This window comes from Coturnix japonica, chromosome 7, assembly GCF_054131305.1.
Source record: "Coturnix japonica strain WE chromosome 7, WE-NBRP24, whole genome shotgun sequence".
NCBI classification, from domain to species: Eukaryota; Metazoa; Chordata; class Aves; order Galliformes; family Phasianidae; genus Coturnix; species Coturnix japonica.
Window position 1 is genome coordinate 17151467 of NC_140669.1, and position 14462 is coordinate 17165928.

Sequence of the window (14462 nt, forward strand, 5' to 3'; positions counted from 1 at the left end):
TCTTTTCTAAATCACTCCTCGTGGTTTCAGTAGCAAGCTCCCTTTCTGTAGAGAGGCTGATTTTCCATTAAAAGAGTTGGTAGGCATAATTTTCCATCAGTCTCTCAGTTTTTCTTTGTAGGTGGTCCCTTTCAACCCCACTTTGCGACCAAGGCCTTCCACTGAAGTCTAGCCTCCCAGTTTAAGATTAAGGCTTGATATGAGGGCTGCTCTATAAGTAACACCTCCTGTCTTCAGGAAGATACTGTTGGTACGACCTTCCTGCCAACATATTGCAAATGTGAATTTGTTCTATCAGAGCATTACTGTGTTCTTTGCATCTCTTACAGCTCCCTTGGAAATAAACTGCAAGTTGCTCTGAAAGTACTGCCTCCTATAATTCCCTAAATTGTCCAAACTGTCCATATTCTCTGTTTATACGCACATCTCTGTAAACAGACTTTCTCACATATTCATGCATTGGAAGGATTTTTTTTTTTTATCCTTAACCTACCTTAGAACAGCAATGGTTGCACCTAAAACATACTCACTTGAGGGCATTGCAGCAAAGAACAGCATTTTGTGCTGCTTTTTCAAAACTGCCATATCTGATTTATACCCTTGAAGTATCAGTTGTACAAAGGTAATTTTCTACCATGAATTATTTATTTCCTGTTGTAATCAGACATCTGAGATAGTCATAAATATTTATACATCCAGTTAATTCACTAATTAAAACTGAACTAATTCTAAAAATGGGATGTTATCTCAGAGGCACACTGACCTAACGTTCTGCTCAACTTTTACATTAGTGAAGCCAACTACCATATGAGAGGCAAAGCATGACACAGAAAGGGGTTAAGATATCAGGGCAGAAGAGTGTTGCGTGTTTCCCAATTTGTAAAATTAGAGATAACATTCTCTACCCTTGCACTCCTTTGCAATCATCGGGCTTCTCAGAACCACTGAAATAATCAATGGAAATAACTCTCTAGACACTGAGTTACTGGTTTATACTTGGGCCTGTCCTTCACAATTTCTAAGAAATAGTTTGGACTGCTAGCTGCCTGGTGGTAGCTCAGTAACATCTACAGGAGCCTATACGCACAAATTTCTCAGAGTTAGTCAACTGTATTGGTCTCTCTCACTCAAACCAGGTAAACATAACCTGTTAATAAAAGGATTTATTTACTACATCCACAATACATAATGCAGTTTATCAAGGTCTATAACACTATAAGATAACAAATTAAGTTCTATGCCCACCTAGACTTAGATCAATATTAAAGGCTTCTCTTATCTAATAAATTCACAGGTCTTTTTCAGCTTATATGCCCTCACAGAAGGAAATGAAACAATTTTCACTTCACAAACCACCCCTGTCTCTGGGGTAATTCCTCTTTGTCCTCTATCTTAAAACTCAAACCACTACTCATTCACCTACTAAAGCAGTAATCCACCCCTTTCATCGAACAATGTTTTGCCATCTTCTTCAGCAGCTGATGGCCTTAGGCCTAATGTGAAGAGTTTTACCTGACCTTAACAAACTTGATTATTCTCACCTGGCTAAGCTTTTCACAAGCTGTTACACCCTTGTGAAGCACGACATTGCCTGGAAAGTGGTTTAATCTCAGAAACAAAGCCTCTATGTAAAAAGAGACACACAAACAGAATCAAGATGTTTGTCTCATTTAACTGAGCCTTTTGAAATGATTTGCATTAATAACAAAATTTGCCGGAGTTGATTAAAATCCTATTTTTGAGGGACGTTATAATAAAGTAGTTCCAAGGTAAGAGTACAAATTCTTTATCTAGCTGAGTCCAGAACTTTGAGGAAACACCATTCTCATGAGTGTAGAAGCAGAAGCTTTACTGAGAACGCTACAAGGTAATGTTACAGATTATGAACATTACTTTCATCACTGATGAAAACGTCAGTCATCAAAAAGCCTTTAAGAAGGCTGACAATTCTTGTACTTAAAATTCATGCATCTTATATTGAAGTGATAAAATAAATAAAGTCTTCCTGACAGGAACAGGTTGGAGAAAGCTGCGTTCTCTGAGCAATTATTCTTTCAAGGATCTCAGGCCTATTGTGAACTCAGAAGTGATTCACTGGACTCCTAGGCTCCAGAAAGAAATAACAGAGGAAGAAAATCATGAGCTATAAATTGTAGTTCATTCATTACCTTCAACTATTGGATGCCTGTAAAGAAAAAGTAAGATTCTGATGCAGCTGATGCATTTATAATTTTCTGTTAATTCAGACATAGAACGTACAGTGCAACGTTAGTGTAATAAATGGAATGTGGTACTCCATGTGAAAACAAAATCCATTCTCTACATGTACAATAATGAAAACCCATGTCTGTCAAAGATGAAGAGACAGACTTGCAAGAAAGTACTGAAAAAAATCCAGGATTATAGAATTATAGGTAAGATGCTCTACATTCAGTTATAGCCCTAAAAAAAAAAAAATAAATAAAAATAAAAAAATCACAAAATCTGTTTCAGAAGAAAAACACGATTTTACAGATCTAGGACGCAGTGAATTGTTTCTCTCTGCACCTAAGAGGAATCACAGCAATTATGACATACACCTTCCTATCATGTTTTAAAAAAATAAATTAATTAAAAAAAAAAAAATCATTTACTGAGCCCTCACATCCCTGTAACACTGATCTCTGTGTCCTTCAGTAGCTTCAGCAGGCCCCACTCTACTACCAGCTTCCTGACTTTCAGACACCTCATTTGCAGTCCCCATGTTTCTTTACTGAGCAGATTGCTGAATCTCACTCCCACGTTTCCAGCTTTACTGGGGTTTAAATTATATTTCCCATTTCCTGCCTCATGCGCATGCTATCAGAGCTTCTGTCACTGCTCCCTGAAGATGCGTTTGGAGTTCTTTCTTCCCAAATGGTTAATATTCCCTTTATTTTGTCACAGTCAGTTCACAGTAAAATGCAGATAAGAGTTGGACAGAAATTCCACTGCAATGCCTGAGTTTGTGTAGGCACATGTTATCAGCAGGAGAACTGAATGACAGAGTGAACTGATACAGTCAATCACAATAGAAAAAGTGGGGGAGATGCTGAAGAAAGAAGTGTACCAGGAACCTCTAGCCCTGCCTGTCTTTCAAGACCAGATTAATGGCACTTTCCTTCTATTCTTCTGTTTGTGCTGGGCTGCACAGCAGAAAAAAGAATGAGTAAAGAAATCATGAAAAAGACAAGAATTGGCAACAGCACTTGTAATCAACAAATAGTAGAACAAATCATTATTTAGTTGATCTACTATAAAAGATTCTGCTCTTCCCCTATCAGTTACTTAGTACCAAAGCTGAGGGTAGAAATAGCAGAGAACACTAAACCAGGAACCTCTCCACTTGGCAGAGTTTACTAAAATACTTCTCACTCTTGGAAATATTTATGAGACAAAGTGGTGGGATTTTTCTTTTTCCAAGTAGCAGCAAAATATGAAGACGAGAACTCCTTGGGATCATCATTATTCTTTCAGTTCTACACTTCCTCAGGAAATATAAAAAACAGAACCAAAAGTATTCTGAACAGTTTAAACCAGAACTTCCTGTTGTTTCTGATTTCAATACTAACAAGAAAACTCCACCTACTTTTTTTTAATCCTTATTTCTATCATCCACAAAAAACAAAAAAAACAAAAAAACCAAAAAAAAACCAAAACAAAGTCTTCTCACAGAGAGGTACTTCTGCCTTGATAATAACAAAGTAAGAGCCCAGGCTATTCTTTCATGCAACACACAGTTTCTGTATGAATTTTAAATCTGGGTTGATAGTTGGTGTACCAAGGCCTCTAACAAGACCTTTATAGTATGCAGTTTGTTAATGACACCAGGCCCTTCTAAGGAACTGTTCAGCAAAGTTTTCCATCTGCAGACAGTCAAGTACACCTGGAGCAAATGGAGAAATGCAGGACTGCAGTTAGTGGACTCCACTTGAATGAGTACAAAGGCAAGAAAGAGAAGAGATAAGGTGCAACTGAATACCTACAGCCTCCCTGACAGAACCAGAAATAGGTCAAGATTAAAGTGAAGAGTTTACTTGGTGCTACAGTCTGGCAGCCATAGACCTTAGGACAGTTTTACCTGAGCTGGTACTGTTGCAACACTCCAAGATCCTCCACCTAATCCCCAAAGCATTTATACAGGTGGAGGCATGTTGCTAAAATGCAACAGAGAGCATAGCAATCATAGCAGGGCAGCAAAGTCCCAGGCTGCTAAAAGGATAAGCCCAGATAGAGCAACCATTGACACAGAAACAAAGGAGAAAACAACAACAACAACAAACGCTTATCCTTAGAACATCTCAGACACATAGGGAACTCCAGCAAGATACCTGTGCCTCCACTGCCAACCCTTAAATGGGGTCTGGGAAGGAGTGGACCCTGGCTGCACCCCTTCCCTCAGGAGCATTACATTACATGCACCTGAGCTCCCCTGGGCTGGCCCTGCCCTCCCACCAGGTGCTCGATCTCTGGTTCAGGCTGCAAATTAGCATTTCCACTACAGAGGTCAAAGCATTTTGGAGAAGAAACCACAGCACATAGTCCAGGCTGTTGAGCATTCTACAGATTTATATATCTTGTAAAGACAGCTTGGCCAAGGACAGAAGTCTGCTGGCTAAAAGGAACCAAATCTTTTATACATATGGTTAAGTGCCTACCCCTGCAAAAATGTGCCAGTCTAACTGTTTTTTTTTCTTGCAAGAGTGAAGATAACCTTAGCGTGACAGCGCCAACTGTTTTGTCATTAGCTCCATTACCACAGTGTCTTAGAAAGAGATTCTCTTTTTCCTATAATACTTGCAAATAGACGTGCAAGAACATGAACTTAACACTTAGATAGGAAAATCCTTAATAGGAACCTGTGCTACATCCAGTGTTAATAATCCCTGTAAACTGATTGTTCTTTTAAAATTCTTTACAATGAAATCCTTGGGTTTCCTTTCACAAATAGGTTGACACTTGGTGTGGCTGTGAATTCTGAGGGAAGAGTGAGCTACTCTATTTTAATTTTATTTTATTTTGCAAAGAATACACCAAGCAAAAAGTGTGCTATGAGTCAGTTCTCCAGACAGGAGTTATAATGAAAGCAGTGCAGTTCTTCCTTATAGCATTAAGGTCATAAAAGCTTATTCCTCTTCCAGTACTGCAGGCACTGTCCATCATCAAAATTATTAACACTATGGCCTCATAACTCAAGACTAGCAGCCTTTAAAGCACAATTTGTAACAAACACTCTTTAAAGAAAGCTAAGAGTTGAAGTCTGCAGAAATTAAATGTTGTAGTTTCTTTCCAAGATGAGACTGAAGAGTTCTTTCAAAAATACAACTAAGAATTTTACCAGCCAGGGAAATCTGTATTTCATTATGTCATGCACCATAACAGTTCAGAAGCCTCTACTAGCAACTAATTCATGAAAAGGAGAAGAAAGAAGTAACTGATCAGTCAGAAGGGCTGTTCTACTCTTCAGGAATGTTAGAGAGTAGAATTAATACTTTTAATGCAATCTGAGTCAAATACAGTCATGCTGTCAAACACAAAGGCCACACTGAGAAGCAATAGCAGGGTCAATAATCAACAATATTTTTTAACACATGTTCTCAGTGAGTAATTCACTGTCTCTTTACTATACACTTGGTATGATATACCAGGGAGTCAGGTATTTGGCCTGAATTGGTAGTTGTAATTTCATTACTTGACATGTAAATAAATGAGAAAAGGAAAGAAAAGGGCTGAAAGTCAGAGTAACAATCCATAGCTAATAGCTGCCCACCATAGAATTATATGTTACCAAGTCAAGACAAGGACTTAGCTACTTTGTAGAAGGGAGACAAAACATTCGTTTTTCACCAGAACACCATAGGAGACAAAGTTTAAAAGTTCTTTCTTACCGAACCCAGTTTCCTTCAGGATTTGCTGAGTTTGCAGATACTGTAACAACAAAACACAGAGTAAAAAGCTTGACAGCCTTCAAGACACCTGAGATCTTTGGCATATCTCCAGCTGTTTCAAAGTAACTGGCTAACCAAGCTAACAGCTGTTGACATACACAAACATTGTTGTATGCATCATAGTTCTGTCTCAAAGCTGGTTAAGAATAAAAGAGAAAAAGTGAAAAATGAAAACTTGTATTCCTTACCTGACATAGCTTCTGTTGGCCATATGCTGGACCCAGCAAAAGGTGTTGTCTCTCTGAGCAATAAACCTGGAATAGTTGAAGGCTGAATTATTAACAGGAACATGAGGAGGTCTCGAGCACATGATGAATGAAACAGAAATCCAAAACTTATAGCCTGATTTAGTTTGTAAAGGGAACTTAGGAGAGTTTCCTGAACACTTCACCTGCTCAGTTACAAACAGGATGGTGCATGGAAAGAAGTGGAATGTTGCTTTACTGCGATAAAGAGAATGATGAACAGTGTCCCTCAAACCATTTTCATATCAATCTCTTACAGGGGAATTTAACTAAAAAGGAAACATCTGGCTCTTATGGTTGTGGCATGAGTTCCCATTCCCCGGTCACCTCTCTATTTAGTGATTAGCATCTAATGTACTTCCAACACTGTGTTACGGCCTCCAGCTTTTTTGTACCTAAGATCATAGATACACTCTTCAAGCAACTGTTAGATGCAGTCTCTAAGTTCATACAGTGTTCCAGGATAAAAACTGGGTCATCCAATTAACTCTGAATATGACACAGCTAGAATGAAATCTACAAATTTCTAGGCAAAGGCAGGAACTTCTTTAACATAACTTTGTGTCTTTTGATACTATGGATAGCAATTAGAAAGTAGAACTAGAAAGAACCAACTAAAGTAAGAAGCCTTACCAGGATGAAAGGAAATATTGCCATCAATTTTCATTCTCAAGAGAACTTTCTAGCCCCTCTGCATTATGTTCTGTGGAATTCTTATTAATACTTGAACTACTATGCAGCACACACTAATGATTAGCACAACATTCATAAAATGACTTCATCTATTCAGACACTTTGTATTGTTCCACCTAAATACTACATTTCCTAATTCTGGGAATGGGAGGCACAAGACTCGTAAACATTAATATTGAAGTTGGACACTTAGACTGAAACTCACAACAATGAGAGAACAGTACGTGAAGCCAGGAGATGGGCAACATTAGGGAAAAGGACGGATCTGAAACTTTGCATGAAGCAACCAGTTCAGTGCCTCTGCATAACTGGGACTAAGAGCCTCAGTTTGTCTTCTTCACACAAACGGCCCCTTCTCTTCAAATTCACCTCTCTGTCTTATGCCTTGCTCCAGACTCTCTTCTGGTCTGGCTTGTTTTATTGCCTGCTCAGGTATTTGTTCCAAAAAAAAGTCTACTATGGGAACCCAAAGTACCAGGACAAAAATAAAAGCAAGTACATGACAAAGCACATTTCTTACAAATTTGGTGGACAGGGCATAAAATGCTTATATTTGAGAGTAAATTGTGAATAGTAACTTACGGTGACTTTAGGAAGCCTGTACAACAAACAAACTTAGGAGAAAAAGGAAAAACTAACTGTGGATAAATAAAGCAAAGCACAGGAGGAACCAAAGACAAAACTGGGACAAGGAAAGTAAAATAGGAGAGGGTGGAAGTACATAAACCTTCACACACTGTAAGCGACGCTTAATATAATTGGAATAAAATGTAAGAATCTGTAAGATTGAGTTATGAAATCAATAAAGCAGGCACATTTTTAGGCAAGAAAGGCCTATGCTCAGCCAAAAAATATAGCGTCCATGCAGAATGTTCAACACATAACAGCCTGGACTGATACCAGTAATTATACCATTATCTCAGGTGTGCTGAGCACAACCACCAGCACACCATCACTCTCCACAGCTCAACTATTACCATTAGCATGGAAAGAAGGAAAACGAATTTGTTACCAAGTTCATTATCAACCACAATGCCATCACAATAAGAAGGCAAACAGCAATGCATTTTCTAAAGTTTTACAATTTCTATTCATTCTCAGACTAAGGAAGAAGTACCTGTAAGAGCAAAAGGAACAATGAAAGATGCCAAAGGTCATATACTAGCTTTAACTCTTCCCTTATTACAAAACATTTGCTTTTCATACATTCCCCACTACTAAAAACTGCCTGGTTTATTAATTCACATTGCATTGTATAGTTGGAATAATACAAGTGTATAGACATAATTACAGAGTAAATGGATAGCCAGAGGGTATCTAAGAAAAGACTCACCAGTGCTGAGGCTTTCAGTTGAGATGGATGCTCACCAGTGTTGAGGCTTACCACAAAAACCCCACAAAGAAGCAATCTCCAGAAAGAAATGCTGCCTTACTGGTGGTCAGCCATTAAATGGGATCTAAGAGAGGTGGAGTCAAGCTCTACTCCCTCCCAGGAGCACAGCTCAATTACCTTCACCTGTGCTTCCACAGCTGACTCATTGCTTGCCTCAGATGGTTAATCAGAGGTTCAGGCTGTGATCAACAGTTTCCTTTACACAGATCATTATTTGGTGTTTTCAAATGTGTCATTCTATAGTAAACATAGGGGACATTTGCACTAACAGCACTCCATCACCACACAGGGAGGTAAAGTTAGTACCTGAGGAAGCAGCAGCTGGATGAAGGGTGGAGCCAGCTACAGGCTGCTAGTATGCCTTGTTCCTTATGGAGCAGCAGCTAAGCAAGAAAAATCTCATACTCTCTTGCCCTCACTCCTGTGCAGCCACCACAGGTGAAGTCTCAGCTGTGTCAGTAGAGCTTCCTGCCTGCTGCCCTCAGAAGGGACAGCTCAGCTTTAGACCATCAGATGTTCATCTCAGCATAACAGTATTCTAGTCAAAGTCCCCCAGTTTGGACACAGTGAAGCCTCACATAGGGCGTCTTTCAGATTCATTTCCCCAGAGAAGGGAAAATTCCTCACGGATGTTTAATTTTTAATAATTTTGTGCAATTAAACAACAGTTTTTCAAGGTGTTTTTCAGTTTTCTGGTGTGGCAAGTCAATCTGAAGCCCTTGCTTTTTTGAATGCAGCAGCTGGTTCATTCTGAGTTTTCCTTTTGCTGACACAAAAAAAATCAGTCACATCTTGTCACTCCTGACAAGCCGCCCCTTCCCAATTCTACTTGACCAGACCTCTGAGTAGGAGCACAGAACCCTGTTAAGGTGAGAAGGAAGCATGCCAGGCAGGAAAACCAGGAGGGAACCAGCAGGAGACAGATTGAAAGTACTATTAGATGGTTGCTCCTTCTCCATTTCAACCTGCAGAGTACTCCACCACTTTAACCATTCAGTGGAACTGATGCTCTCTCCAGCTGCATGCTACCAGTTCTTGGGTGATCACCACCTTCACCATGTACCTTCTGTGTTCTAGATTCTCCTGCTGCAACTCCCTTACCTTCTCCCGTCTCCTCTCACCAATTTAGGAGTTACAGGTCTGTATCAAACAGCACAGCGATAATACATCACAGCAAATGAGTTCACATATTTGATTCCTCTCATTAACACTAAAGCTCCATATGTTATACTGCAGTGCATTTGACTTTACTGAAAACACCCACAGTTCAGCAGTAGAAGATGTTGGTAAATATTCGGTGCTTACATGGGTTTTTTTGTGAGGCTTTTTCCCCCTTTCTTCTTTTCTCTTTCTAACCTTGAGGCTCTTCCCTCATCTTACTTCCAGCTTTATTTTTCCTTGGGTTGGATCACAGGAATTTACCTCTAGAAATGAAGAAAAATGAAATCTCAAAGAACTGAGAAAAGCTACAGCTACACACAGCGTATCACTGCGCTGTTCAGATGACAGCTTGAAACTAGGGTGCAGAAACATAACACCAGCCAAATTGTTTTAAACTGAATACAAGCAAACCAACACCAGAATTTTCAGAATTTTCCAAAACACCCTCCTGAACACAAATGTTCTTTGAACAGTCTCACAGGACTGCACGTTCTATGAGCACTTGTTCATTATTCTCTTCTCCATCGCTTCCTCTGGCAGAAGACAGCAAAGACAGTAACTTCTGTTTTTGCAGCACTGAACATTTCTCTTCCTCGGAAGAAGCTTGCACTCAGGAGTCTTTTGTTGTCCTCCAGCCATTAGCATGCAAGAATCATTGTGTTTCTCCAGTGAACTTTTTATTCTGAATGCATTTGGTGAAAACGCTGCAAAATTGGTCCTGGCAGCTCTTAAAGCAACCAAACAGCCACTGCACTGCTTGCTATACCTCTCATCCCTGTACTCACAGAGTCAATAATACAGGTCTTCTAACCAAAGATTTTGAGTGGCATTGGAGAAATAACTCATTGTGCATGTGCATCAGCTGGGCAGCAAACAGTTCTTGGGGGAAATCACACAGCTCTCCTCACTCTCCACACACACCTGTGTATTGCTGTAGAAAACCTTCTTGCAGGTGCTAAACCACAGAGCACCACATGCAGCAAACGTCAGCACAGGGGGTGAAAAAGTTCTTATTTTCTATTCCCAAACTGATCTATTTATTTGCACTTAAGCAGACCTTCAATTTGAAAAGGGTGTGAACTGGCTTTCAACATCCTATGCTCACCTCACCTGCTAGAAGGACCACTGTATGAAAGTGTTCAACACAGAGTTTTGTGCTTAACTGTTTCAAAGTATCTCAAAGCAAAATGCCAAGCCACGCTTTTCATTGCACAGTGCTACTGGAATTTCAGAGTGCAAATTTAGATCAGAATGAAGAATAAAACAAAAATCAATAATAATAATAATAAATAAATAAATAAATAAAACAAAAAAAAAACCCCAAGTTTTAAATATCAAAACTAAAAACTATTTTATATTTGCAAAGAAAGGGAATGCACCGCTTTAGAGAAGCAACCAGAAAGGCACTCTAAGTTCGCCTCCTCCGCTCTGGCCGCTTACAGCACTAAGTACAGCTGTTACCTTCCAAAAACCGCTACGCCCGTGCACGTTCCCCTGCTGCAGCGGACTTCTCAGCGTACCGGGGAAACACAAGCCCTGGCGCTGCCGGCTGCTGCGGCATCACCTCCGAGAGGGGACAGCCCCCGCCCCATTAGCCGGGATAGAGCCGCTGCTCAAATGCACGCCGCCATTTCAGAGCCGCGCTCCGCGGACATACGGCGGCGGGCGAGGGCGGCCCCGCGTGGCCGGGCAGCAGCTGCACGGAGCCTCGCCCTGATGTAAGTGCGTGAGGGTGCGCTGCGAGGCACAACGCGAGAAGGAGCCGGGCTCTCGAGGAAGGTCAATTAAAGCCATAAAGCAAGAGATTTAGAGAGATCTTAAAGGAACGGTGAGGAGCAAGAAATACAAATAGTGCATACGTATACGTAATTGGTATTGCGTTGCTTTCTCTGAGATTTACTGACCGCCTTAGTGGGCTCTGTGTCTTCTGCACTGTCCAAAATGATTATCTGAGGGCACAGGTCAGTCTGCGCGCTCTGAGAATTCTGTCCTGGAGCAAAATAAACGCTTTATAAAGCGTTTCTCCCTCCTTGGGAGCGTTTCTCTGATGGTATCCCCCCGTCTTTGAGCTCTGTCTTTGGGCTTAGACAGAGCAAAATGATCAGGCTGTTTCTGGTTGTTAGATTAGGAGAAATTCAGATGGGTGTTTGTTTGGTACTCTTTAAAAAAAAAGAGATAAAGGGAAGAAGAGGGAGTGAGAACAGCAAAAAGCCCCAGAGAAACAAACAGGAGGCTCTTCCCTTTCTCAGTGTGCCAGTGCTTATCCCAGCTTCACATCACCGGGTCTCCTTTTCAGCTTTCCTCAGCACTCTCAGGGTAAGCTCTGTGCGGGCACATTACGAACACAATCTGCTTCTTTCATAGGGTTTTTCAATTTATCTCTCCCAAGAATGTTCGGACTCATAAAATGAGCAGACCTATTTTTGAAGTCAGAAACGTTCAGCTCTGTCTTCCCCAAGCTGAAGTTTAGGGTTCTGTGTTTAGAGAGGTAGGAACTGGCACCCCAATTGAATGAGACACAAATAAAGAGCAACTACTGTTTTCACCCGCTTCGGTCAGGTCTGACTCCCTCCATCCACAGCATTAGCTCTCATCTCTATTTTTTTGAGCTAAGAAATAGTCTGTAAGCAAATGCTCGTAATAATAATAGAGGGCTTTGTATCCACATAATTCCTTATAATTATTCAAGATGAAAGCCATAAAGCCTTATTCTTCCTCTGTACCACTTTTCTCCATTACTGCATTTTTATTTATTTTTTAATACAAAGCCATCATTCCTAACAGTGAATAATCATCATTCTGGCCAAAATGCAATGTTTTTTCTTAAACCTTTCTCTTGATTATTGGACTTTGTGCTTTGTAATCCTATGCATACACATAATTTCCTCACATCCATACTGTAGTATAAACCATTTAGAATTTTCATAAAATGTGAAACAACTGAAGGACAAACCTGTATGTAGATAATCAGTAAAAAATGCAGATTATCAACATTTTCTCTGAATGCAGCCCATGATGACATTAGCAAGAAACTGATGCGATCTGACAATTTTGCTGAGCAATGTTCCTTTTCACATTACTGCTGTTTTGCTGAATTATTATACGCTAGTCTATACAAAGCCTTCTTCACAAGCCATTTTTTTCTCTATCCACTGTTGCAAAAATTCTGTGGTGTAGGATTATGTAAATTGTATAATAGCAAATAGTAATACAGACAGCTCACACACCCAGCCAAGCTGACCCTCTTGAACAGCTAGTAGCCTTGTCTAAGCAGAACCCCACCGTTTAATCCTACATGCTTTCAGCTTGCAGGAGCTAGAACACAGGAAGGCCTCACTTTCAGCTGCGCACATTGTTGAAATGCTGAAACATTGCTGCTCTTTACTGTGTTTGTAAGAGGTACCTATATTCAAGCAAAAATAACATCCACGTTGCTCATCTGTACATGTTTCCTCACAGCATTCTCAAGGATTCGGAGATGGGGGGAGCTCTGGGTACTCCAGATTTCTCCCATAGTTCATATGTTGGTTTTTGAACCACAGAAACATCCCTGATTATGACTTCATTGTCTGCTACAACCTGGACTTTGTTGGGCTCTGTTACAAAAGCTCATCCCTACTATTTGTTTATTTATTTAATCAATCTGCTGAGACTGCCTGCTTGCTTTGTTCTGATGCTGATGGCTTTCCGTTCCCCTTCTTACTAGCCCCTTGCAGACCAGATAGAACAACTTTTCCAAACACTGCCAAATTGTTCAGCATACCTGTCTACAGGGAGGAGACAGTCATGATGGGTAAGTACACTATTCTGGAGCTACGTGAATGCTGTGCTTGCAGACCCTGTGTCACATAGTGGATTTTCAAGCAGACTTGTTTTCCACAATGCAACAGTTTACATGGCAGTAGCTTTAAGGGTGCAGCTGGAATGCACAACTTGCTGATAGTCATCCATGAATCTCAGAAATACCTTAATACAGAATGTGAAAAGGCAGCTAAGGATTTAAAGTTACAAAATAAAGCAACAAAAGAAAAGTTATCTTCATTCTAACATGCATATTTCAGTAGCAATAAACTTCAGATGACATAATCCTTCCATTTTTGTAATGTTACACAAGTTAAAGAAATCGGTTTATTTTCAGTTGTCCTTTACTGGTACCTGCACTTCTTAGTGCCTTTGATAGCAATCAAACTAATAACATTACTGCTTGCAATAATAGTGTTGCCAATCCTAAACTGCAGTTTACATAAATGTTGAAACTGCACTGAAACAAACTATATTTATGTACAACCATTGTTTTGTTGCTCTTGCTGGCAAATCTCCACTAGAACATTTAATTATTGTTATATTTCTGATTACTTGTGCAGCGATGATTGAACCATTGTGAAAAGGCTCCACAAACACAGTAGGAGATGAATCACTCCTATCCTTTCTTTAGGTTATATTCTAAAAATAAATAATTTCTCATCTGTATGGCCATGGTTGGATGATAGGAGGTGAAAAACTATTATTAAATGCAGTATTATAAAATTCTATGGCCTCAAGAATTTAATGGATATGGAGCATTTTTTTCCAGTTGATACTATGCTGCGTTTAGCTGAGGAGTGTATTTTATGAATGAGTGCAGTTGCTGCACATGTGTGAATCTACTGGTATTTAAACTGCACACATTATTGACTGGTAGTCAGTCATGCAACCAGTGAAATATAAATGAAAGTGTTTTAATAAAAAAATATAATTGTAATGAAATCTCCTCTTCCTGTAACTGAGAAATTGAGATGCCCTGATATAGTATTAAAATGTCCTTATTTAAGTGGATATGAACAAGCATTATTCATTACAGTAAATTTCCTCTAGATGTATGGATTTCATGCTTTTTAATTGTCTGTACAGAATGCAATTTACTTTGCCCAGTGATGGCCTTGTAATTACAAACAGAACGCATGGCTGCACTAACCTACACACATCCTTAACACTTTCATCAGATGTTAAAGCAATAACATTAAG

The 14462-nt window shown here is 39.7% G+C and overlaps 1 protein-coding gene across 10 annotated transcripts in view; it reads right to left on the reverse strand.

The window, feature by feature from the left end:
* MYO3B (myosin IIIB) overlaps positions 1 to 11113 on the reverse strand; it is a 173196-nt gene extending 162083 nt beyond the window's left edge. For 8 of the 10 annotated variants that reach the window (XR_014947949.1, XM_085552467.1, XM_085552466.1 and 5 more), the window contains exons 1-4: positions 10920 to 11113; positions 9603 to 9721; positions 6155 to 6220; positions 5907 to 5946 (exon numbers count right to left, since the gene is read on the reverse strand). Coding sequence is in view for 9 of the 10 variants with exons in the window: in XM_085552467.1 (XP_085408593.1) it covers positions 5907 to 5946; positions 6155 to 6161 (47 nt within the window). In the remaining variant the exon portion in view is untranslated. Of the gene's footprint in view, positions 1 to 5906; positions 5947 to 6154; positions 6221 to 8237; positions 8369 to 9602; positions 9722 to 10919 lie in introns of those variants that run through there. The other 2 variants (XM_085552460.1, XM_085552459.1) reach the window with 2 other exon arrangements.
* Between the last annotated feature and the right edge of the window lie 3349 nt (positions 11114 to 14462).